This window comes from Phlebotomus argentipes, unplaced genomic scaffold, assembly GCF_947086385.1.
Source record: "Phlebotomus argentipes unplaced genomic scaffold, Phlebotomus argentipes genome assembly scaffold_18, whole genome shotgun sequence".
NCBI classification, from domain to species: domain Eukaryota; kingdom Metazoa; phylum Arthropoda; class Insecta; order Diptera; family Psychodidae; genus Phlebotomus; species Phlebotomus argentipes.
In genome coordinates this window covers 14,018,197-14,045,663 of record NW_026776177.1, presented here as the reverse complement: position 1 = coordinate 14,045,663, position 27,467 = coordinate 14,018,197, and the positions used below count along the sequence as shown (strand labels likewise).

Genomic DNA, 27,467 nt, shown 5'->3' with positions numbered 1-27,467 from the left:
CACTTTGAGCATCTCGTCGTGTCGATTGAGAGAATGGAAATTTTGTACCCTCAGAAAAGTCTCACTTGAGGGTGTTTTTCTTATTCTGAAAGGATGGTTTGGCAGACAAAAAAGTCTACTGAAGAAATAGTAGGGCAAAAGAAGCTCCAACATTCTGCGATTCTTTATGGAAAAGTTGTGTTTTCCAGCCATTCTTCCATTTTTGCAATTCCACCCTCACCCAAAAGCTCTGTCATACAAGCTCGCATACACATAGGAAAAGCTCTGGCGCGAGGGACGCGAGCAGACCTTCGCAGTTCGCTTCTGAGTGTTTAGGTGAAACACTTTTGAAACTAAAATTAAATTTTTCCAACAAATAGAATAAATCAGGTGCATTTTTGCACCATCTCGCCACTTTTCATAGCACAGCAGAAGAAGGGAGGGGGATATAGTGGTGCTTTAAGCCGAAAATTCACCAATTGTTGGAATCGTATGAAAAACTTCCAACATTGACCAAAGAGGGGTGTAATTAATTTTAGGAAATTCACTCCACAAAACCCAATATTTATTTGTTATGATTAAATATTAATCCAAAATGGTATGTCAACCCAAAATATAGCGTTATAGCGTGACCATACAATAGTGTGCGGTCTGATTATAGTGATTATTGCACAATATTTGGTTAAGTTTTGATTTAATTTCCTTGGGCAATATATCGTAATTAATTGCTATGTTTGTTGTTCCGCCAGCAAAAGCTTGATTAAGATTTGATATTGCCAAAAAAGCCGAAAATATAATATTATTTACCAGCACAAAAGCTCATAAAGCTTTGAACATTAAATTTTGGGGACTTTACTGATTATTTCATAAATCAGCAATGAATATAAAATGCTATTATGTGTTTATTAAATTTTTCACTCAATTAGCATTTGCAAATCGAAATTATCCGAGAAAACAGGAGGGATTTGCAAATCCCATAAAACTCTTTTGGTAAATTCACTTCCCTGACGAAAAGCTTTCTCGAAAAGTTTTCCGGCGCGACTCAATTAAAATACTTCTTCACGACTTTTCCATTCACTCTTCAAGTTTGCCAGAGAGACAATCAATTAAATAACACCGCACGATAGAAGTGCGCTCAAAGGCAAGAGACTCCAATCAATCTAAGCACCGCTTCTCAACGTCAGGTGTTACGCCGGGGGTGTTCGGGGTCGAAGGGCGGCTTGCTTGAAAGAGTTCATTTTTGCTTACAAAGCTCGGTTGGTGTGTCGAAACGCAAATATGTGGAGCGCATATATTTATATCGTACGTATTTAATGGACTCTCGAGCTTTTCCAGGGAAGAGTATTCATCTTTCCTCGACTTGTTCTCGTTTTTCACTTGAGCCACCCTCAATTCACCTGACTATTCAAATAAATATATAGGCGAGAGAGAAAAGTGCTCCACTTTTTCAGAAGCTCGTGATTTCTCAGCCAGCGCGAGACTCTTTCAATTTGAGAGGAAGCTTTTTTTCTACCTTCACTATCGTTCCATGACGGAAAATTTCCAGTTCATTCTGCGGTACGTCGAGCCTCCCAGTTGGAGCACTTTAGCCCCATTCTGGTAAACGCCTTGTCAATATTTAATTTTAAATGAGAGACAGTGCGATGTAAGAAGCTCTCATCGTAGAATAGAAGATGTGGCAAGACTCAATTCACGACATAACACTCAAAGTCAGCATTCATCGTGACGAATTTCTATCATAGCCGCCGTATAATTCCACTTTTTTCACCTTACAAAAGTACGTCCATTCAAATCTAATTGGGAAGTCTTCATCTCTTGACTGTAATTTATACTGATGAGGTCTCTTTTGAAGCATCTCACTCAAGATATTTAATTAGTTTCCATCACGTCGAATTCTATTGTGCACAGAGACCTGAAGAGCTTTCGTATGATGCTGAGAAAACTTGAGATTTACAGGTAAATAAAAAGAATCAAGAGGTAACTGAAAAGTTACCTCGGAAATTTCAGTCAATGAAAACTTGTATTTTGCCTTCATGGAATGGGAAATTTGCAAAAGTGTTCAAGGAAAAGTCTTTCTACACCAAACACTTGGCTGGAAAAGAATAGTGATATGAATTAAAGTAGAAGTTGCAAACTAATTTGACAAATCCGTTAAAGGTTTGTTTTGAGAATCAATGCGCGCTGAATTTGTCCTTCTTCAGCACCTCATGTGGTATTCGCCACGTCATTTGCAACTCATTTTCATGCAGCAGGATAACAAAACTGCGGATCCTGAAATGATTTCTCGTGGACGAAGTTCTCGTTTTGGTTGTCGACGAAAGAAATGCCAACAAAGGTTTGCATTGTGTAATTATTATATTGAGCTGCAGCGCGTCTGTGAAGAGATTGTGGGGAAAGTGCAGGCGGAAAAGCTGTAAGACAAATGAAGACATTTAATGCCGGACGTGGTGAGCGAATTGTCCTTCTTAGTCCTGGAAACAGTGACGATGCTCTCGAGGAACGTGTTGCAGACATGGAACTGTGTAATTATCAACTTGTTTCACTTCACGGACGCCCATCGCCCACCCATTCATGACAATGATGGCCAGAGAGATGGAAGATGGAAAATTGCACAAATGCTTGGTTATACTCTCTAGTGTATTTAAGTTTTTGTCACTCGGCGAAGATGAGGTCATAATGTCAAGAAATTTCAGACGCAATTAGATGAAATTTTCACCATCGCAATTTCTCATTCCTCTGAGTCTTTTTTTTGTGTGTCTTGTCTGGATTCAGCACTTTTGCAGCATATGTACATATATCACTAAAATATCTCATCATTTTCACTTGAATTCCTTTGTCATTCCTGGAAAGATTGTCCTTCTGCATTTAATTGCATTCGCATTTCTATCTGTGCGACTCATAATCAAATGGCTTTCTGAGTCACACTTCTGTCGGTTCTTTGCACAATGTAACACAAAGTCTCTGGCTTTTGTGCATGTTTCTCTAAATAAGCTATCATTTCATTTGAAATTCAATTGAGCCACGACAACTTGGAGTGAATTGCCCTCTTTTTCCACCCAAAATGCGATTTAGTATGAAACGGTACGTCCGGAAAATGCAACATTTCTACTAGGGAGATTCGAAATTCACCAAGTTGCTTCAATGTTGCTGAGAAATACATATTGGCCAAAGATTGTGATGGAATCAGGAGTGATTCAGCCAAACAATGTGTGAGTTTGTGGGGAGAAAGTTCCGAAATTGTGGATATACACAGAGGTTTTACCTGTAAAACCACCAACAAGACCACAACATTCTTGCGCTCCAAATCCGTTTCCGGATTTTTGGTCAGGTAGTTTACTTGAACTCGATCGTGACAGACAGAAGCGATTTTAAGGACAACATTCGGGTGAAACTTATTCGTTAAATTGCATGCACATTGCAATCGCGATCAATCATGCGGGGAGTCCTTCAAGAAACAATATAGGACGGAATCTCTTGGTGAGCTTCTAAATGAACCACCTGAGCTTCAAGACTTGGGGCTCTGCATGAAAACTGCCGGAGAAAATAGCTGCAAAAGTGCACATTTTGCGCTGACAAACGACACCGCCGGCAATGATGATGTAAAGGAGCTCGCGGAGAGCCACAATATGCACCCGCACAGCCCAACTGGGCGTGAGTGTAATTTACCCTTAAACATAATCCCCTCGCTCTCTGTGCATCATTTAGTGAGAGCCGTAAGGAAGTTTTTAATGTGGAAACACACACCGAGGCTCACGTGGAGTCTTAAAAGCCACCATTGCGGGAGGTAAATTACAACTTTGGCCCATCGTCTGCATCCTATGCAATGGAAGAAGTTGAGGGTGGCCTCATATTAACCATTTCGGGTAGGGTTTTTGCCAGTGATCGGCTTTCGTAATTATAGCGAGACAGCTTGTATGTATGGAAAAGTTGCTCACGATGAGATTTTGCAGGGCCGCGCGCGCTCTGAAATCAAAGTCACGCGGCCATTGCAAAATTGCATGGCGAAAATGGGAGTTTTTTGGGGGAGAATATAATCCCAATTTGATGAAATTTTCAGACTCTCTCCAAAATGAACACATTTAATGCAGAAAATCCTCTTAAAATATTTCACTTGCGCCTTGCATGGCTGTAAAATACATCCATAGAACAGTGATGGAAATAACCCTGCCTTTCAAATTCAGCTGATATTTGCAGTAAATCAGACTACTTCAGGACATTGAAGTGTGAGAGGAGATGAAGTTGATATCTCTTTGAATCTGGAAGATATCAATTCGGCCTTGTACAGCGTTGATCATATAGGGGCTTAAAACTCCCGCATTGATTCACCCCTGGGCGAAGCAATTATTGAGTATGAGGTCAGTGACAACAATGGAGAAAATCGTCGGCTGGTGGCCCGATAAGTGGGGCTCTCGAAGAGCGACATGCGAATGTGTATTCTTGGCTGTTTTTGAGTGAAGTGTGGAGATAAATTAATGGAATTGGTCTCCGTGACAGTCTGAGGGTAATTGATGAGCTTCTCCGATTCAATTGTAATTGATGAATTTTCCCAAAAGCTCCCCATTTTTGGCAATCTCTTGTCAGAATCTCGACATACACACAATCGATCTCCTTTGTTCCGCCGGGATCAATGATAGACAGAATGAATCAGGAATAAGTGGGCGAAGTATTCAATTAGGTGGGACTTTGGAGTTTTTATTTATTTTTTTAGAATGTTGTTTTCAAACTATCATACTGTTTTTCAGCTTTGCTATTTATATTATATTATGACAAAAAATTAGTTTTAGGAGAGCTAAATTCTTATTGGCCAACGTATGGGAAAATCATCACATGCTGTGGTGAAATATGGTACGGCATTGATTTCACTCTCATCTCATGCATAACTAATGCATCAGCGACTCCTTCATTTGCCATCATCGGCAATTTTTCGAAGCCCGCCGAGAGGATGGTGTATTTATCCAGGGAAATACTCTTAGAATGTCGAGTGGTTTTCGCATTCATCGGCATCTTTTCCTCTCCAGAAACCTTTGACAGTGAAGATTTGCAACTGCTGATGATGGCAAACACATTAAGTGGGTGTTGATACGAAGTTCATGCCCTCCATTCAATCGATCTCTTTGTAGCTCTGCACTGCAGATGATGAGCTGTTGTACTGTAAGATTGTCTCTCCAGAATGCTTTCACTGCTTATCGCTCTCAAAGGCTCATTCATGTGAGGGGTTGAAGGTCAAGGGGTCGCCGCCATGACTTGCAGCATTTTTATCAGGCAGCCTCCGAAGCATGGAAGGAAAATTCAGGATTATCATCCTCTGTTTCTTCGCTTCCATAGACACACATACACACGGATCGTATTAACAAAGTTCGGGATTCTTTTATGCCATTGATGCCACGGCAATCCTATTAATCTCGGAATTTCACTTCAATTAGGGCTTCTCGAATGGTGAAAGAGAGACTCTGGCTATGAGCAAGTTAATCAATACTTTTTTCTCATGTGGCTTTAGCTTGGATACCACAGAATTGTCTATAAAGATATCATCCATTAGTTTTGCAATTAGTGGTTAAATTATCGCCATTCAAAGTCTGCATATATATAATTACCATATGTTCACACTAATATCCGATGAAAATTCAGTTTTTGTCAGCTTCTGGAATTTGTTGTTTTTTGAACAAAAAAATAAGGATTAAGTATTCCGAGTAAGAATTTATTTATTCAATTTGTACAAAATAGTTCGGAAAAGTGAAAAATCTGCCTCACATTTCAAGATTGAAGACAAAGAACACAAGAAATAATGAAATGCAATCAATATAATAGTTATTTTGCAAATAAATAGATCAATTAGTGATTTGTTTTAAAAGTTCCTGGCGAAGAAGACAAGAAAAAAAGTTTAGCTCTTGTCCTGTCTCTCTCTCTCTCTCTCTCGAATTGCAAATAATTGATTGTGGCGTGGGTCTGCAGAGCATATGGTGCAGCATATAAAAATCTCATCAAGCCTAATTTAACTTTTGTGAAGAAAACTTTTCCAATTTGCCAATGTTTTCCACTTGATGGTTTTTCCGTCGAAGAGCTGCGCTGTTCATCCTCCAGTGAGGGTGGGTGATTGTCATGTTAAAGATGATTACTAACCTCTTCTCATTTTAATCTGCATATTTATTTTGAAATTTTGTCGGCGCGCTTCTCTTGGGGATTTTTCATTTGACCATGCTGTGTGTAACTGCCATTGTGTCACACAAGCATTCAGCCCCGGTGCGGGGGCGGTGCGGATGGACGACTTTGCCGTTTGTTAAGAAAGCACTTCCCCCAGTGCTTATTTGAATAAACATGAGATGGGGGTGGCCCGGAGACGAGGAAATATTGTGTGCTTCTGTCATCAAAAGCCGCTGAATCTTGTTGCACTGCGAAATCATCAGAAAACTACCCTCTATTCTGTGGAATAATAATCAAGAAGATCCCAGGGTTGACGAGGAGATTCGAGGAGGCCAAAGTGTGTGAAGAGTAAGATGTGACGTCGTGTTAGTTGCTCCGAATTTCTGGAATGACCCATTAGACTTTAGAGAGATATTTAGCATGGCTGGATTCTTTCGCTGTGGCCTTTGTTGTTGCATGAATCACCTCCCCATCTCAGCGTAATCCTTTTGCTATTCTATGTAATCTCCCCTGAGCTTGAATTTCAACTTAAGACATTTGATACCTCTATACCATGGGCCGGAGGGTTATAAGTCATTATCGTGGTGGAAGGAATGTTTACTTGGGATACATTTTCGACTCTCTTGCAATTTGAGGCCAATGCTGGAAACCACCGGAGAATGAAAGTGTTCGGTGGGCGGCAAGACATTGCTTCGGGGTTGAGGGTGATTAATCACACAAGGGGTCAGGACAAATTGCTCAATTTTACCATGCGAGGCATCACTTTGGTCCCGGGAATCTGCCTCGACAAAACCCACAGCTAAACTATTCGCATCGTCTCCGGTCGTATCTTTTGATCTCAACACGAAACTATTCAAGTGGCAGGCCCCAGAGTGAAAGTGTTGCTCAAGCCGAGGCTCGCAATTAATTTTATGGCACTTATCTAACCTTTCGTCGGGGCACATGTGAAAGGGATTAGTGTCCCCGAGACCTCACGCATCTCGGGTAACATTTGAGCGCCTCATAAGGGATATATTGCAGCGCAATTTCTTAATTACAGCCACACATTAAAGACACAACGCATCATTTTCACAAATGCTGGGGAAGTTTTATGTCTTTGAAAGTGTTATTGTTAGTCAGTATTATTCTGGAATTGAAACGATTTTAGCGGAATTTAATAAATTTTCGGCGAAATAATACTGCTTCTGTGTGGTGTGGGAAATTCGCTAGGAGTTCTCATGTTACATTTTCCCCGAGCAAACAAATTGTATAAAGACAATGGTGAAAAATGGTGATCTTCCTCATGAATTGCTCCTAATTTCGCATTCTCACTCCATCTTATCTAAGGTAATGTTGTGTTACTGAATAACAGAATTATGCATATTTCCTTCATTAAGCCATGAATAGCAAACTGTGTCAGTGTTGTTATTCAATTTTGTGAAATATGGCACAAAATTTCACTGCGATATCTCTCTTATCAATACATTATAAACGCTCTGTTTGGGTTCTCTTGTTGATGTTGCATTTGTAAATTGATGGATCACTCAACCGTGTTGCGTTAATCAATAAACAAGGAATTTCTCCAGTCACCATATCGAAATTTGTGCATGATGGATCCTTTCCGCGGATAATTCATCAAAATTCACAAACATTGATCCAATTAGTTGCACAATGGGGAGCTTTTTAGGCGCTTGTGTGTATATATGTGACGTAAAAAGTTTAATGGTTTGGCATTAACACGGTGATTTTTCAATATACAAAAAATGTTTGCGCTGCGCAGAGTTGTGTTATTCATCAAAAAGCGCCAAAGCGTGGAGTTGAATTGGTGAGAATTCATCAAGGGAGAAATTTGTCTTGCACGCTAATGAATTTCTGGGGAGTGTTCTTTTTTTTCTTTGTCATCAGCCACAGGCTCAGAGCATGATAGATTGAGATGAGGAACAATTGCCATCTACGTGAGGGTGGCGAGGGTGGGGTTGAAAAGGTGAATGTGAGCTTTGCAAATTAATCATTTTGTGTACATTGCATTTATAATGCACATGAGAAGACATATTAAAATCTATGTGCTTAAGTTTATATAAGAAAGACACCATCAATCATTCCCTCTGTTTCGCCTCCCGAAAAACCACCATCTCGCTGTTACTTGTTCCTGGGCGCTCCTCGAGTGTCTGGCAAAATGCAAATTATATCCAAAGTTGACTCTCTCCGGGGCGAAAGATACCGAGGAGAGGCCGTTTTTTGCCCCAACCCACACGCCCCAAACCCATCGTCATTTTCCCGAGATTAAAATTCATCTCATGTCAAGTTGAAAGCGATAAGAACAACATTTACAGTAGTTGTAAGCCAACTTTGAAGCCACAATTGCTTTCGATATGAGCAAAAGAGAGAATCTCCACCGAAAGACTTTCACACTAATAATATGACTATGTGCAACACAAACTTTCTCAAATGGTGTTTTGCTGGTCAAAATCTAAAACTAATTACTTTACTTCTCTCGCTTGCCTCTGTGTAATGGGTTACTTCCCATGCCTGTAACCAAATTCGCTCGGGTTTACACTCAGTCTGACCCGGCTCTCTAAAGCACGAGAAGATGGGCAAAAAGGCCTCTCGGTCCAGCACAAAACCCAGTCTCATGGATGAAACTTGGTGGTTGCACGACTTGCAAGTGTGTCTAGCGCAAAAAGCTCACACATCGTCAAATTTCCACAAATTTATATGTTTGAGCGCTAAATTAATTGATTTTCTCATCGCAAAAACGCAGAGACGGTAACTGACTATAGCGACTGATATATTTAAGTGAAATACAGCAAAAAAAATCATCAATTTGGGATATATTTAACACAATCATAGAATAGAATTATCGTCAGTTTTCGATAATAATTCAATAAGAATTCCATAAATGTGAATACCTATTCAATATAGCATTTAAGAATGATAATGAGCAGTTGTGAATATTATGCATATTATGGTTGTTTTGGCTACCATTTGTCAGAGAATTATCCTCTCTCTCTGGAGTGACACGGAATAATTGTGGGGCTGTTAAATATTTACCTTTCAGGCCTCTTGGCTGTGTTATGATTAATGTTCCACCATTTAACCTTTGAGCTAATCTTCTTTTCCATCTCTTTTCAGGTGAGTGTCAAGTGCCCGAAACAATCGCGAGTTGTGAGATCGGTGAAATCTGTGGTGAAGCTGTTTGTACAAAAAAAATCAAGGAGATACGAGAATTTGACCAAATGTTGGCCTTTCATAACGAGCATATATCAAGTAAGTAGGCAGAGTATTGACTTTGGGGCCCTCTTTGCAAACTCAATCTCAATCTAAGGGCCATAAATAGAGCTCTAAGTGGGCCAACATCTGCTCCCAAGGAATGATCGCAGTACTCTCAGGGTAGAGAATGATTCCTGATTTTTTTTGTGTGCGCTTCTAAGTTAAGAGAGAGCGAGAGAGGGAGAGAATGTAGGATTTTCTAATGGCCAAAGGACTTCTGAAACATGTGAGCTCAATCTCTCTCCGTCCTTTTGGGTGCTTCATGAACCTTGAAGGCGACTAAGCTGTTATATTTTGACACTGTGTGCTGCCAGACTTTTCAAGCTGTGCCCGACCCACCGACATTTTTCTTATGAAATATGACACAATAATATAAACCGCCATCAGCAGCAGTTTTCCCATTTCACCCCCAATCTTTTCCCCACAACAATATGGGGAGTCTCTGTTTTTCTCCATCCAATTTAGCGCTTTTTGGTGGACCAGTGCTTTAAGAGGCTAATAACTGCTCTAAAAACACTTGAAATTCAAGAACATCTGCTATAATTATTTAATTGGATTATGTGTGAAAAATCATCGTACATCCAAGCAGTATATGACAAGTGAGAAATGAAACACGGTTGTTCATGTATTGCTTCGGAAACACTGTAGATTGTATGATAATTAATTGAATTATATAATATCAAAGTGTCTGTTTTATATCAAAGCAATACACAAACAGCTTTTCATGGTTTTTTTTCTGCTTTGCCGGAGACTAACAAAGAAAATAGTTGGTACATTTTGCTAATTTTGCAGTCTTATATAAATGTACTTTCAAAGTTTCTCATTTTGAATTTTTCATAGCGAAGTGAAGTTTTCTATTTTGAAAATGGGTTTTTTTCTTGCAGTTTAAAAGAAATAGCATCGAAAGTGTCCAATATTGCAAAGTTTCCTCATAATGCTAGTGCAGTAAAACACCAGAGGGAAAAAGGTGTCTCAATTGATGTGACAATGATTTATTGTGAACTCCCAGAAGCCCTCAGCAAAAGCCTGTGTGAAAGGAACTCGTGTAAAACTTTATAATTTCAAGCACGATTTCCCATTACACTCCACCAATAATACACCCCATGAAAAGAGTGTATGCGCACTTATGATAAATTTATCTAATGTATAAAAGTTTCACTCGTGGCAAATTGAGGGGCTGAGTGGGTATTTTATAAAATATATTGTGTCGAGTGTCTGAGTTTGCCTTGTTAAGTACACGCGCCGTACATTTTCGTGTTATTCGATTATTCAACTATTTAAATTTAATTAACCCCAACACGGAAAGAAGACAAATAGAGGAGGAGGAAGGCCTTTTTAGACCTATCATGGGAGTTTTGTAACCAGTGGAAATAAGAAGAGGCGCGCGCGCAACATGAAAGCTTTCTGCGTGTTGCATTTAGTTCATTCATAAATCAAAAGCTCGCTCTCGCTCGATCGTGGCGTTGAATGGGGTGAAAATGAGCAAAGAAGGTCAAAGACTTGGAGGTGTATTATTAATTTTTCACTGACAAAATGATATACGATGTTCAAAGCAGAGCTTTAGTGTGTCAATTCTTCATTATGCCCACCTTTTGTGCAGCTGTTGGATCGGTAGGGTTGTTTTATATGTTTAGGGGCTTTTAGATTATACATATGTAAAATAAAAGAAATGGAGTGTGAGTTCATGCCAAAGCAATGAACGAGCAACTGAAAGTATTGGAATCATTGAGACTTGTTTTTGTCTAAAAGTGTGGAAAACAAATATGAATAAAAAACGGGGTGTGGCATCTAAAGGGGCGGATCTTCTAGCTTTATGTGGAAATGAGATTATACAATTAACTTTTCTTATTCTCCCATTAGCGTGACTTCGTCTAATTTCTCACCTGTGATTTTAGACCCATTTCTGACTCAAACTATCACTTTTCTTTGCATTACTATAAAAACTTTGCATCTTTCGGGGGTGTTAAAGAAATGCCATAAATCAGATTGTTATGTGTTTGTCGCAAAAAAGCTCAAAGCTACCCAAACAATTATATTCCATTTAAGGATTTTCTTTTATGGTTAATTTCCAAGAAAAGTAGTAAAAGCTCGAATTGGCGGGACTAAAGTTGAGTTGAGAGGGCGGTTGAGAGTGATTTTATTGCGGGCATTTTGTGAATTATTGCTTGTGTGCCCTCAAAGGCAATGTGCGACGATGGTTTGTTGTGAGGTGCAAGCCTCTAATTTGACTGTGACATTGTCCAGGTTGCGACTCACGCAAGGGAAGGCAAGGTGAACACGAAAGAGGTGTGAAAACAATAATTTAAATGGGTCCCACTAGCCAAGCATGGGGAGAATTTAGAGTTTCCCCGAAAGGCGGCCTGTATTGTTGGAGTTTCTCATCTCCGGGCGCTTTTGCATATTTAAGGGGCAATCATTAAATGGTTTCAGGGGTCATTGCCGCGATAATAGCCCCCATATGCATTTTTAATGGCAATTCATGGCGCTATTAAATGGTGGGTGAAGCCCTTTGCTATTGATTTTAATTCATTTACATTCTTCAATGGACCCAATTTTGGATATTCACCCCCCTTCCCGTCGTTAAAATACATAATGCATTGATGTGGCTGCTCTCGAGCCATGGCAAAATCGATATGGATATTTGATTTCGGTGCCAAACTATCAAGACTCAAGTCTCTGGCTTTGGGGAGTCGGAGGAGGATTTCTGGGAGGGTGCATGAAAAGAAATCTCAGTCCCCATCAAAACCACCAAAACTGATGACAAACCACTTTGCAACTCATCAATCACGATAAAATCACGTTGTTATTTTTCTCCGAACTTCTCACCAGCAACTTTTTCGCTCTCTTTCTCTTTCTCTCTGGTCGAGAGCCTAAAAAGCTCACTTTGCCTGGAGATGAGAATGAATCTCAATTTGTGGGTGTGGGTGAAGATTACAGGCAGGAATGAGGGAAAGTTGTTTATGATTAATTAAATGAAATTTTCTCATGTTGAAACTTTGCCAACTTGAGCATTTTCTTTTTCCACTTTTGGGTTATTTTTATCGTGGACGCGCTGAGAAGCAATTTTTGATGATTATCCTTTTTATTTCCTGATTTTCCCACCCATTTCAGTCTACACAAACCAACTTTTCCTCGGCCTCATGTTACACAAATTAAGCAATTTCTTACCTATTCTTTAGATTCACTCCGTCGAGGATTTCAGAGGAGGTAAAAGTTCATTTGAGAGCTTCTTCAGTGGCAAGAAAATGTAGTAGAAAAGAATTGTCAGAACGTGAATTTTGTCTGGTGACGAAACTTTTGAAATATCGCCAAATGATTTCTACTCAAAAATAAAAGAATGTTTTCGATTTTTGTGAGTTGAAGTTATAAATTGACAATGTCTTTCGAAAATGTTGCTGTACGAAAGGCTGAGGGTCGAAAATAGCTGGCTGTGATGATCAACTTTTGGTAATGAAATCTCTGTGGTGAAATTCTTCATGATATTTCTCGCGATTTACGATCTTGAGTGCGCAGCCTTTCCCACCTATACGACACAATGGCACCCTCATTTTCTCTCCTGACCAAAAGTGCAGCACAACAAAGTCGACGCGCCGTCGACAAATGATGAATCAACTACTTGAGAACTTTTTTATTGCGACACTCGTCGTCTTTTGTCAGCAACCATAAATTCTGCGGCAATTTGAGAAAACGTTTCAGACTCTCTCCGAACGACTTCAAGTGTGCGGGGAGGAAAAAATTATTCGCCCGCAAATGCATATCCGACAGTGATTTTTTTCCCGGAGCACGAGACAATATATTCTCGACCACCCCATGTCATTCATTTGTGATATTTTTTCGTTGGTTTGTTCACCGTGCGCTCTTTTTATTTCACTCTCCTGAACGCCTACAACACTCGGGAAAAAGTAGAGCTCTCTTTCAAACCGAGGGGCTCACAACTAGGATAATTTTGATTTATCGTATAATTGTGAGAAAGTCACTAAACCAAAAGAAATTGTTATTTATGTTTTAAGCCGCGTCTCTTCTTAAATTCACACATCTGGCTATTTTTCTGTAGATCCCAGCGATCATTAGTGAACAGTGTACTACATCGACGCCACTGATCAGCCCTTCGCAGCACGATGAGTTGTTCACAGTGGTGAAAAAAGCATTTGAAATTCCTCCTAGACAGCCCATGTATGGATGAATAATTTGAATGCTGGGGCGGTGGAGAAGAACTTGCAGATTTTGACGAAGGGGTTGCGCGAGTTGCAATGAAAAAGTTTGCACTTTTTCCCGCGCCCCAAAAACACTGTAATTGATGCTCTCAACATTTATAAATCTTCAAACTCAGCACACGCTGAAAATGATGTTGAATCGTGCTGCGTTTCATTGCCCAAATTCACTGGCTGGCAAGATAAATGTTAGTGGCAATTTTCATGGCAATATCGTAATGACGACGAGTTTCTACCCCGAAAAAAAGAGGAGCTCATGTGTGAGTGTGGCTCATTGTCGAGAGTGAAAGCTCGAGGGGTTGAGGGAAGAAGTTGTGTGGATGGAGAGAAAGCGTCCATTTATGGGTTTCCTGTTCCGGTGCTGCGGAAAAAGTGGAGGCAAAAGTCTCTTCTCAGCCTCCATGCTCAGGATAGACACTATATATTGCATCAAAAGCGGCCCTCCCCTGGGCGCACCACGAAAAAGGGCTCCACACAGATGTAAATATGCAACTTTGGAGTGCGGAAAGCAATCTTTTGGAAATTGTGCAATATTTCTGTGCTTCGCAGGCGGAGAGTTTTCAAATATTCCCCGCGCTCGACCTCTCATGCTCTGGCTTCCTATGGATATAAACATCCTGGGTAGAAAAAAAATTCCCCAGAAGCATTTGAATAATCATGAGGAAATTCTCCGCTTACACTCAGAGGGACGATGAGGAAAATCTCCGGGGAGAGTGGCATAAGTGTAAAAAAAAATTTCCCAACAACACTGCAAATTCTTAAAAGTACAGCCAAGTTTTTAGCATATGAATTAGAGAAGATGGCATTTCCCGTGGCCAGAAATTAGGATGATAAAAATTTTGTGAAATGGTCAGCTTCAATGAAAATCTCACTTCGGATACTTTAATTGCAGTATTTCTGCTCGTGTCCTGGAAAATCTTCCTGTGGACACAATGAGGAAACACGCTTTTTTTCCTCTGGGCGCTCAATTAATGTGACGTGTGTTGGATTTTTGAAGCACACACGCGGCAAAAAGGCTCTGAATTGGGTGCAAAAATTTTCCAAGCACGTACAAGGAAATCACACACGAGTCTCTACAGACGCCTTAGAGCCAATCTGTTGCATGTTATGAATCAAAACGTATCTCTGGGTACAAATTGCAATTATCCTCCATGATTTACTCCATCCTCGCGCGCCACACTCTTGTACAGAGCTGCGAAAGCTTCGAAAGCGAGTATGCGATTGAAAATCAATTGACCGGAATATCTTCTCTTTGGGCTTTTCCTTTCTTCCAGCGCCATGAACACTTCTAGTGAAGTCTGGAAAGACGAATGTGATGGCACGTCAAATAATTGCAAACATTTCCATCCAATGGAAGTCACTTCTTGGATGCCAGAAATTCACGAGTCGCACACATTGTTAAAGTTTGGGTGAAACGGCGGAAAGTTGGGTGAAATATCAGTGAATTCTCACTCTAGCATTTTGTGTAGTGATTTTAAACTGAAAAGCCATCCTCACAAGTGGAGAACATCCAACTGTTTGTTGCACAATTAACTTTTCAAACAGCCTTTCAGATGGAATTAGACGAGTTGATTTGGTGAGTTGGCATTGAAAGCTCTGCAGTGTGACTTTTACAGTCGTTCCAGTGAATTTTTGAGCAGAAATCTTCATTTTCCCCATGCAAAAAACTTTGTGCTGATCGCTCTATTTCACAGTCTATTGCTCAGGTTTTTCCCACCTCTAAGTTCTTCAATTTAATTATATAATTTTAAAGAGGACTTTTCCGCCAAAGTGCTAAAAAACTTTCCTAACGAGCTCAAAAGACAGTTCAATTTGATTTAAAGCTCTCCACACCTGAGTTTGCAATAAAATTAAACATTTAAGTACTGTGTGGTGAATCTTTGTCCATTTCTTCCCTAACCCCGGGTCTCCAATTGTGAAATGTTAAGTGATTGCAATGAAAAGTGGGAATAATGAATTTAAGCTATTAAGTCGAGAGAGTGTGTGTGTGTGTGCGAGACGAAAAAGTGTGGAAAAAGTTAATTTGAAACGAGGAAGTAAATTCAATTAAAATGTTAATTCGCCCTATTCACCTGCTCGTCGCTGTGTCGTTTCCACCGTCTTTCCTCATGTGCACTTCGTCGAGGAGCAGCGCCCCGGCGGGCAGCATAAATCCGACCTGGTGGGGACGGAGAGGCGGCGAGACGTCGAAGGAGCGCCCCTCATGTGACAACAGCAGCGAAATGTAATGAGGAAATAACCTTATGACGCTGCTTGTGGAAACTTTCGCCCTGTGGACGCTCCGCGGGGTGAAAGTGACTCTCCGACGCTCGGAATTATGGCAGGATTTATACCTTAACGTTGTCCCATAATTCACAATTAGGAAGACCCCTAAAATACACCCAACTTGGGTGTCTCTTCATTCAACCTTCCGCTCAGCAAAGTAGCATAGCACGACAGGAGACTGCAAAATCCCACTCACACTCCGCGATAACCATGGGTTAATGCACAACGGAGGAGATGAAGAAGCGGAGTCTTTGCTGACTGCTCTAATTTTATTATGTGCGACAGTGTGATCTTAAACGTGAAGATTACAATGCAAATGGGTGGATTATGCAAGTGGGTGGGGCTTGAGATCACTTAAGAAAATCAAAAATAATTTTTATCTGAAGAGATGGTAAACTGATAGCCTACGCAGCACGAGAGGTTCTCTAGTTTTTCGAGGTTTCCTGTGATGAAAAATCATGAATTATGTTCTCTTAATACAACATTGCCTACTCATTTACTCCCATGATATTTTTTTTTTAACGATAGACAACAAGTTTTTGCAGTCGGTGTGTTTATTACTCTTTGCTTACAATGCTCTTTTTCCCAATGCCAAACGTACGGCAAAATATAGTTGAAAATGACAACCAGAATTGAAATTCTCCATCTACTCTGGAACTTTTTTCACCGCTATGCCAGAAAAAGCTCCTCCATCCCCATTTCCACCTTCGATGGCTTTTATCTTGTGTGAAACACTCACATGATGGCTGGGAGGACAAAGCTCTTTCGGCAACTTTGCACCGTGCTTCAAGTTTCCCCCATCCAAGGCAGACGCTCGCAGATTGAAGTTTTTGCATCTGAATTGCAGCTCCCTCGCAATTTGTTTGCCACTCCATCATGGAAAGTTGTGACAATTTCTCGACTTATCCACATCGTTTTTCAACCCCCTCATTGAGAATTTGGAGGACTTTGGGGGTGATTTGAATTAATTAAGCGATTGCAATCGGCAAATATATTGGCATTTAGCCCAAGAGGATCAAATTGTGCTGCACAGTGCTAAAGTTTGAGATGTGCGAGCATAATTTAGGCCTTATGTGGATTAAAGTGGGACAGAATAGATGCTTAGGGTTTAACTAGAAGCTAGAGATCTATTCAAATGTGAAGGAGCGCAGAGCTGTAAAACTGCGCTCGCTGTCTCGGTGGCTGTGCCAAAAATAATCACATTTATCATAATGACTGGGTGGAAGTAGTGAAAAGACGAAATTAACCTCTATAATTACAGCTGGATTAGATGGTAGATATAGTTGTGGCGGGCGAAAGAGCGTCGAGGAAGTGAAACAATTGCGATAAAAAGCTCTCTTCACAATACGGCGCTTTTGCCGAGGAATGCAATTAAGCTCTCAGTGGAGGGTGTTTGTGCCAAAAATATTGAAATAAACGTTGCCATTCATCCCACTTAAGAGGATTATTCTGTTCTGCGGCGAAATGAGATGCAAGCCATATCGCGCGACGAGGGTTGGGCAAATGGCTGGCATTTCGCAATCAAAAATCACGGGCAAAGGAGTCCTCAAGTGCCATAGTGAGAATGATGGCGCAAGAAGCTGTGCGGTGAGGATGGTGAAAATATCATCCCAATCTCGCCTCCCTTCGATATGATTTATGCTGAGCAATATAGACCATCGAACCATTATATTTGTGCTGAACACTCGGTTGGGTATACAATAATGTATCTTCTTTCTTCTCCATCTCCGCAATTCATGGTAATTTGACTTGAATTGCTTGTGCTGCAGCTTCGAATAGCTGTGTTGCATCTGTTTGGGATTTTAGCAGTGGGTTAAGAGCTCCTTGCCACTTTGCAGGTGCATTCAATACCCTTCTCTTCTTCCCCACACTCCCTTGCAGGTGAGCAACTTTGTAAATAATCTGCAGAATTATTGCTCAAGCTCCTTTTTTTCAGTTCGGCCTTTTGCCAAAATATGCGGCAAGGTTCAGAGATCAGCAGCATTTCTCTGTGCACTTACAGAGGAAAACAAAATCTGAAACGCAATGAATTCTTCCTTTGTGAAGGGGAAACTCAAGTAGTTACGCTCAATTATAAAAAAAAGTCGCTTTTGTAATTAAATGTTGATAATAAAATTAAATTACATTCACAGCCAAATTAATCCTTGACCTGTGAATTTATATATAATGTACAAGAGGCACAGCAATTCCATTGATACATAACTCAATTTATGAAAGTGGCAATTTTATTGTAACGATGCTGTTGTGAAATTTACACTCGCTACCATGATTAAAATTACGCACGCATCAACGCAGCCATTGTCACGCAACTTGGAACTTCCTCACGGGATGTTTTATCCATACGCTTTGCTGCTACATACCAATTTGCTATGCTTAATGCGTAGGCGAGTTAGAAAATTGATAGCTCAACTTTTCAGCAATATCTGAAACATGCACATAATTACACTGACTAATTTGGGGCAGAAAAGCCATGGATAATTGTATATAGCCATTATGACATTTGCATTTGCTGGAATATTTAGTGAGGGAGAGGAAAAGTCCTGCCTTGCAGATTCTGCATTGTGTGAGAGAGATTCAGTCAGGCATAATTTTCAATTTAACTTTGGCAAAGATCAACCCGAACAAAGAGGTGTATAAATCGGATTGGTTTTCGAAGTTATAGCTTTTACCTTCATTGCTGATTTTGATTCTCATAACGAGTATATGTATATTCATATCATACGGCTCGAGAGACTAGAAAATATATGAATAATTGCCCTACAATGCAATCCAAAGTTGAGTTCATCAGCTGTGTGTCTGTTGAAATGCGCCGGTCAGCTTGGCGCAGCTGAGCTTCAAGATTATACTGTTTGATGAATTTTGTCATTCTTTTGCATTCAAATGTGACAATATGCTTTCAGTATTTTGGAGTGTATACACTTGTTGTCTTCAGGGAAATCTTCGATAACACTGCAAAATTGCAGAAATATTGCATGATAGGGAAAAATGGAAAGAGCGTTTTCTCCACACATGCTGCATGTACATGTGTGGCTTTGAGCTTTGCGATTGGGGGTTTCGGAAGCGGCGACAAATCATGATGCTATGCTGCCGAGCTCAAAGGAGAGCGAGGCTTCGGTTGAATGTCAGACAAGTGCAAACACATATTGACATTTAATTTAATTGAAAATTCAGCTGCCAAACGCTCTGAAAGCATCGGGATTAACTAGGGATCATCATATTTCCTCTCCAGTGTGCATCATCATGTTGGCGAAATAATTTCGTGGCGTTGTTACTGTGGCGGGGAATGGTAAAGTTTTTGGGCTTTTGCTCCACATAGCCAAATCCCATTTCTGACTATTTTATTATGTTGCTGCTCCTCTTCATCTCCACCCAATTTGTCACTCTATATTTTAAAGGCGTCACATCACAATATTAGGCTTGCGAGGACAAATCCACACACACGCATACACACTTTGTGACATTCTGCACATTCCACTCCAATTGTCGTCTAATTTTCAATTTGCCCCTGCCGCGAGTACAACACTTATTTATTCACAGGATAATTTAATCCACGCTCTCTCTGCAAATTTATTGTCATCCGCTGATGATGGCGTCCAGGCACTCATGCAATCAACTTGAGAGCTTATGTGCGAAATTCAGTGTGCTTGTCTGTTGCACAACCTCTAGAAATATACAAAGTTTATTGACCGATTGTCGTGCGCACATTGGCGCAATGTTATAAAAACTATAAGATAATATTTAACATGCACATTTTGGTTGAAGTGTGCAGACAAATCCATCTTAGCTCGGAGTTCTTCCAGTGTCATCCTCGGCAAAAGCCACAAGAACAAAGAGAAGACTTGGGTTTTCCCCACCGCAACAATGCAAAAGTCAACTAGAAATATGTCAAGCTTGAGAAATGAATAAGTTGAGCTCTTTTGGCTCTCAAAGAAAAGCCACTCACACCGAAAAGTCATGGCAGATGAAGCATAAATGGGTACAATTTGGCTAAACACACAAGCAAACAACAAACTATATTTTGTATGACTTTCTGTGAACTCACAACCATAAAGCTTTTTAATTTTGTCCGAGATTAAGCTGATTTTAATGTCTCTCCGGAGGACAATACTCGACGCTTTGTATGGCAAATACGAGAACATACCCAACGAATTTACATGTGAATGCAATGCAGTTATTAAATTATTTAAAGGTATACTTAATGAGGAACTGGCACAAGCATTTGTAGCACTCATTAAGTGCACAAATTTGCTGAGATGGTCGCATTATTGTGACTGTTAAGTGCCACAATTATTGTGTGATAAAACACACCCCAGTGAAAAGCTCTCAAAAAGCTTACCAGAAAATTCCCACATATGTTATAATGCTGTTGCTGTTTTGCATGAAATGAGAAGAAATCCCATTAGTCTTCGGCTGTTGGCTCCTCATATATTTTCCAATTCAGAAACTAAGTTGCATTTTGCTTTGTTTACTTTTGTGCACAATGAGGTTTTTAGCTCTGCAACATTCAATTGAATTTTTACGTGTCCAACGCTTCGAGTGGACGAAAAACGATTTAATAAATTATGTGATGAACATCACTAAATAGGATCACATCTTGAGAAGCGCACAGATAGAAAAGTGGTTACATTATTAAATTCGAAGCAATGCGGGAAATGTGAGAAATTTTCAATCTTCTCGAAATGGCGCGCCTGTCTTTCACGCTCTGGTAAAATTCGGTGTGAATTCAGTCATGCGAATTTTCGATGCCGTGTCAGGTGAAATTGAGAAATGCCTATAAAACACAATTTGGAAAAATTGACTTTTCAACCCAAAACCATTAAATGGATTAGCGAGTATCAACAGAATGTGGCAAACAATTGTCACTTCGTGGGAATTATCATCATGATCAATTTTGTATCAATTGAAAGCCAGTGTGGCGTGAATTTATTGTTAAAATATTATAAAATAATAAATAACATGGGGAATATTTTAGTTATTTCCCAATGTTAGATATACTTCATCGAGTATGACAAACAATTTTGATATCGTACGGAAATCCAGTTTGGTCGAATTCATCAATGAACCCTACTATTGATTGCTTCCTCTGGCATTTGCATTTTAATGTTGGACTCTTAAATTTTAGTGCAAAATGTTCTAATTCTCAACCTTCTTTCCCTTTTCAGGTTGTGCTTTTTTGACGTATTTCAGTCCGGAAAGTGCAGCGAACGCCCAGAACGCGCTCCATGAAAAGCAAACTTTACCAGGGGTGAGTTTAACCACGCAATTATCGGTTTATAGGCATTTGCCAATTGACTTCTGGGGTAGCAATTATACCAACTTTTTCCACCCCATTCAATGGCGCCAAGGAAATATCGGGTAATGTGGGCTGGAATTTACAAAATTGATTGAGAGTTTGAGTGGGTTTGTGTGCAGAAAATGAGGAATTGCAATTCCAGCCAGCAGCTATAATTGTAGTTCAGTCGAAAAGTGGGGAAATTTCACATTGAAGTCCGCTCAGAAAGCCTTCAATCACGGATCAATTCGCGAGATTTGAGAAGGCAAACAAGGTTGGATAACTACGGCAAGTTATATAGTATGTAGTAGATTGTGAAAAGTCTCTATATAATTTCTCTAGAACAACCACACCTTCGGTCAAGAATTGTGACTCACCTTTTGCCTATATGACGCAGAAATAGAAACACATCGAAACTCGTGTAGAGCCAATAAATGCCTTTGCAGTTTAATGCTTTTCGATGATGATGAGTGTGCATGCGGACTCCTTTTGCGCCCACCCACAAGAATGCGAGGAAAAATCTGCGCCTCATTGCTCAATACTCAATATATAATGCAAGAGAGGGAAATCGGATGTTAGGCGAAGAAACAGCACAATTATGATTCCCCGTCTATAATTAGAAATGAAATGCTCGAGTTTTATGGAGCGAACAACTCCAATAAAATTTTCATACGAAACACTCACTTTCCCGCCTTTTCTACTTCTCACTCCACCACGCATGATTAATATAGTAACACTTTAGGCCATGCAATGTGTTTCAATTGTTGGTGATGGATTTTCTCTGGGGCCTTCGGATGGGATTTTCTAAGTCATGCTCCTTCGCACGTGGACGTATTGTTCAATGGCCTCTGTCGCTTCCTCTCGCTAGTTAGTTAGTTTCGTCCACTGAACAGATCATGAGCACAGCGAGTTGGTTAATTTGTTTACAGGATCTTTCTCGAGGGGTTCATCAATAAGGATTTAATGTTTATATTTAACTTTTGATTTTTTCAATCTATGACATCAACAATTACCTGGACATTTTCAGCAGTTACTGCGATCATTCGTTGAATTTCATAACTGACAGGCTCCGAAGGACTCAAGTTATTGTCCTACAAAGTAATTTTCATGCTTCAATTTGGAGTTTTGTTCAAACAGTTTGACTTGACACATATTTCTCTTAAGGATAACATGTTTTTCCTGAGTATTTATGTCCTGTTTAGGCAGGTTTATTCTATTTTCTCTTTGCATTTTGTACCTACTTTCACATTATTATGCGTGATGGCATTCATGAGCTGATGAACCCCTCGCAGTGATCGCGGCATCTTCCCAGTTCAACACGCGGTCTCGTGGAGAACGGAGTGAAAATTGTTCGTGAACCAGAAGTGTGATTATCCACCTCGTCACGCTATTGTGAATCGCTGTCAAAGTGGGGTCTTGGCGGGAAATCTCGAGGTTGTGTGGATTTTATCAGTGTTGTGCCAGTGTCTCTGTATCAGGTGGATTTCTGTCCTTTGCATTTGGTGTTTCTGGCTGTTGAGTGTGCCGTGCATTTTGAGTGCCATGGAAAACCTGTACGATATGATTCTTCTCCCGGATCTTGTCAACTACTACGACCCAGTAATGGCAAGTATTTCACACAGGAATCCAAATTTACAAATGCCTTTTCCATTTCCCGAAAATTCATCGAATTTCCATTGGATTTTCATTCATACAATAAACAAACTTTGTTCTATTTTTGTGCCGCGTTTTCATTATTATTACAAACATTGCTTTGGCTTACGCGCTGTGGCGTGATCTCCGTGATGGTCTTCTGGATGCTCTCTCTCTCTGGCTAGTTTTTCTTCCGTGGAATTTTCTCGATTTGTCTGCATGAAATCGTGGCGAATAATTTGCTGAAGTCGCTGGTTGTGGAAATTGAATTTACCACCACCCGCCTTGATTGGCGTGCTTCAGTCCCACATAGAGAAAAGCCACCACGAAAGTGGGGCTGTTGGAATGCTGACTCGGAATATATGTAAGCATTTCATGATAGACTTCTTGATCCAAATGGCAATGAATGTGTGTACATAAGAATTCAATGAGGAGAGATGGGAGACACTCTGTTTTTTATGCCATTCCTCTTCTCGCTCGCTCAAAAATTTCCATGAATAATAAAGCGGAGAAAAATGCTCGATATCTCGCCACTTTTTTCCTTATTCACCATGCAGAGTGCCTGGTTAAAGGCATTGCCGATGCGAGAAAATGAGTGAGAGAATTCCGAAAATATTATCTGTTTATTTTTCAATCGATTCTCGTGAGTGTTTACAACCAAAAGTGTACATTTTCGGGATCTTTTCTCGGCCATAATCGACACATCATATGCTATATGTTGAGAGTTTAATGATCTCCCGGCAACTTTTATGGGCGGAGCTTAACAGTGGGCGGAGTTTTGAGTGTATTCCATTATTTTTTCTCTCTGAAATTCGTAATATTTGACAATCGTGCCATAAATATGATTTAAAATTGAATGGTGTGATCCAGTGTGAACGGCTTACCAAAAGTGCCACTGTAAATCACTCTGAAAGTTTATCTTCGCTTGAAAAGATGACGAATGGCTTTTCTATTGATTTGACGATTGGAAATGGTCAATCTCGTTGAACATAAAAGTCCAATTGTCTTTCCTTCTGGCCCACCCTGGAGTTCATCTGTGCAATCTCTCTCGGTTAGAGGAAATGTGTCTCTTGAATCCTTTGCTTTGAGTAGATGGGGAAAATCGTCTTGACGACCAAGTATATGTGCATGGCATAAAGTTTTGGATTTTTCCTCGCCATCCCACCCGAGGATGGGTGAATTCAGCCCTGTGAGGAAGTCGTTTTCGTTTTCCATCTCTAAATGCTAGGGCATTGGAAAATCCCGGGGAAAGCCATGTGAGCGGATTCAAATTGAAAATTTCTGTATCGCTCCGTGAGGAGACAGTCCCGGATTTCGCCGCAATGTGTGTGCAATATTCCGTCAATTGAAAAGTGTTTAGAAGTTTTTTGCAAATTTTTATGATATTCACTCTCTCACTCTCTCGCCATTTGAGGGAAACTTTGCCCACTGTGGCATATATATTTTGTAGATGGGAAATGCGGGTGCATTTCTGCACAGTGGAGATATTTATTTTCCACCACCTCGAAAGCATTTTCATCTTGCTTACATGCACGCCGTTCTGCATGTAATGCGAAGAAGATTGAGTCTAACTTCCTTCCCCACGCGCACACAAGATAGTGCCCGCGAAGTTTGGCAGAGACATTTCCGTGTGGCTTCATTCCATCCACTCCGGGAATATCGAGGCACAAATATGGGGATGCCAGCTTAATGGTGGGGATTTATGTTGGTGGAGGACGAGAATTTTACTGCACGGGGAATTGCATTAGTCCGCGCAAAATAGTTTGATTGAAATTTTGAGTTTTTTTTACTCATGTAATTTCCTTCACATACCTTTGATCCATTCTTGGACTGAGTGGAGGAAATAAATCTCTTTTGCGCCCAGATAAATCAGTTCTGCCAGTGGCGTGCTTCTGAGCAGCTCCATCATTTCTCCACATTTCACGAAGAAGCTTCGTGTTCGGGAGACAGTGATAATAAATTCGTTAGAATAAGGCAAGAATTATTGTGGTTACCTGCGAAATTAGTCTCACTACATGCAGAGTTGATTACAGAGATGATACAGATATCGAAATCATATTATAAAAAGAGCTCTTAAGCGAGTTTCAATTACTTAATGTATTCCTAAGAAGATATAGATCATGAACTTGTACTTGTTTAATCTATTCATTGCTTTCTGATAAAAGTTCACATGTAGAAGGAATGTTTTTACACATAATAATAGGAGATATTGTGAAGGAAGCGCCAAAGATAGAGCATCTCTAATAATTCCATTAATTAGTGAAATCTCTAGTATTTTACGACTTTCCTCGGTCATAAAAGCGCAGTACAATTTACACAATGTCACTTATCAGATACTATGTGAAGTGGTGCAGAAAGCGTGGAAATGGCAACCGAGAAGCGGAAGTCAACCACCATTGAGAATTGCTTTTCATGTTAACTATTAATTTTTCATTATGCAAGTCTCCCTCGGTATTTATCTGAATTCATCCTGTGTCCGATGGCAGAGAAGTCCTTTCTCCTTGCCCCAAACCAGATTCCTCGCTTTCGCGCGCGCGAGAAAACTTTGTGGGTGGTGGGGTTGGAAAATTCCACAGATAAAATGCAGTTACAGTGTGCAAAATAATTTTGCCTATGGCTTTTTCTATCTCACGCCGAAATCTATATTCAGAACTTCACTTTGCAATTTTCCTTTAAGATGATGAACGATTCTCGGGGCTGTGTTGGGAAATTCCTACGAGGGCATCAGATTTGCTGGGCATGAATGCTACTTTAGCGCGCGGGGCGAAGAGATTGAGTGTAACATTGTTAAAAGTTATTTGTTCTGCAAATTTGCCTCCAAAAGTGTAATAAATGGTATCCGGACATAAATTTCCCGCCTCATCCTCCGGTTGGGCTTCTCCATCAATAAATTTCCCAAATTACCGGCCACTCCGTGGTGGAAAATTGATACTGGGGAAAATCATTGCGGGAATGCCATCTCGAGGCCACGATACTTCACGAGAGGCGCGCGGAGAATTCAATAATTTTCTGCTATATAGTGTTGCGGGTATGCAAAATACCATACTACAGAAATTCTATTAATTAATCATATTTCCCTGGACGTGACAGTGACGAAATGCCATCATGTGGAGTCAAATTTGCAGCACGAGTGCTGGAAAATTGCTAGAATATCCGTACACACAACTCGGGTGGAGGCATAAGACACAAATTTGAATGCAATCTACGAAAGAGTACTCAGTTGTTATATCTAATGTATCAAATTGAATTTGTGTGTATAATAGAGTCTCTCTGTGCAGAGCCACCCCATAAATTCGCAAATTCCCCCCCAACATACACAGCTCAAGTGGTTTTTCACCAGAACCCGCACCAAAAGGAATTACACATAGCATGAGAGCTAAATAGAAAATATGAAAACTGAAAATCAGTTGTGAAAATGAGAAACATTTTCATGTGCAGAAGCTCTCGTCTGGAATTTTCATGTCATTTCGTCAATTAGGAGCCACCCTCGAGCACACTCACGCCCCAGAGCTTTCCACGAGAGGCATAATGAACAAGTTTCTTCATCTACGTGATCTTCGCAGTATTACATTGAGGATTTGATTAAAATAGAATGTCTCTGTGCACCGCAGCATCACATAATTACCATGCGCGCGCGCACAAATGTTAGGGATATTACGGGTTTTGTCTCAAATGCGAGTACAATTTCAGTCTTATCAAATGCACACGGTGTTGAACTGAAGAGAGGCTTGAGATCTGAAATTAAAGGTCTTAATGATACCCCTGATGAGATTCTTTTCCAAGCATCTTTTGGAAAATAGTGCTTGACAAATGATTCCGCTCTAATCAGAAAAATTTATTCCTTTTTCTTTTTGCATCTTTTAAACGAATTTTTTTTAAGTCTCTTGTGGCTGATTTAAACAAATTACTGGCCAAGAAGCATAAAATGTGTATTTTTAGAAAAACCAGATCAATTTAGGATCTTCAGACTGATCTTATAAATGTAAACGAGCCAATTTCTGGACTCTCACGTGCTTTAGTTGATGGGATAAAGCTCAGAATGGCCAAAACGTATCTTCCTTAGGACTTTCATGAATTCTCTATCGCATATTGACTAATATGTGGGCAGGTTTGGAAGCCTTCCATGGGGAGAAAATGGCCAAAGTTCACAAAGTGCAAAATCACACACACACAAGGACCCAGGATTATGGATTCTCCTGTGTGACTTTTGACCAGAACTTGGGCCTTCTCATCTCACTCTGTTGCTCCTCCGCACGGTCAATTTATTAATTCCTCCAATTATACACATGTAGCCATGGCATTATGCTTATTATTGCAAAAGACAATGGAAATAGGATCAACAAGTTATTTAATTGTCATGTTTTGTCTGCTTGGCTGCCCTTCGCCTTGGCTCGAGCCACACCAGAAGCTCTGCATGGCGAATATCTAGCGGAAGTCTTTGGGGAAACTATCAAGTGAATTAATGAAAAACATGACACTCACAGCGAGAGGTCCTCAAAAGTTGACTGGGTGAGTGGATGCTTCTTAGAAGTTGATTTCTTGTAGCGCCTTAACTTGGGGATGTTGTTGGAAAAACTAACACAGGAAAACTTCGTTAAGAGGAGTACAAAGTTCACTTCTGTGAGCATAAAATGCACTTCTCGTTTTTCAACAATTTCCATCTCGAAAACGTCTTTGGAAAATGTCCAGTAATTGAATTTGGTGATATTTGAGAGAAA

The 27,467-nt window shown here is 40.2% G+C and overlaps 1 protein-coding gene across 4 annotated transcripts in view; it reads left to right on the top strand.

The window, feature by feature from the left end:
- The window catches only part of LOC132260477 (CUGBP Elav-like family member 4), a 298,183-nt gene that overhangs the window by 32,787 nt on the left and 237,929 nt on the right, over nucleotides 1-27,467 (top strand). For 2 of the 4 annotated variants that reach the window (XM_059758609.1, XM_059758610.1), the window contains exons 2-3: nucleotides 9,232-9,366; nucleotides 21,008-21,090. In XM_059758609.1, coding sequence (XP_059614592.1) covers nucleotides 9,336-9,366; nucleotides 21,008-21,090 — 114 coding nt within the window. In that variant the 5' untranslated portion in view covers nucleotides 9,232-9,335. Of the gene's footprint in view, nucleotides 1-9,231; nucleotides 9,367-21,007; nucleotides 21,091-22,525; nucleotides 22,723-27,467 lie in introns of those variants that run through there. The other 2 variants (XM_059758611.1, XM_059758613.1) reach the window with 2 other exon arrangements.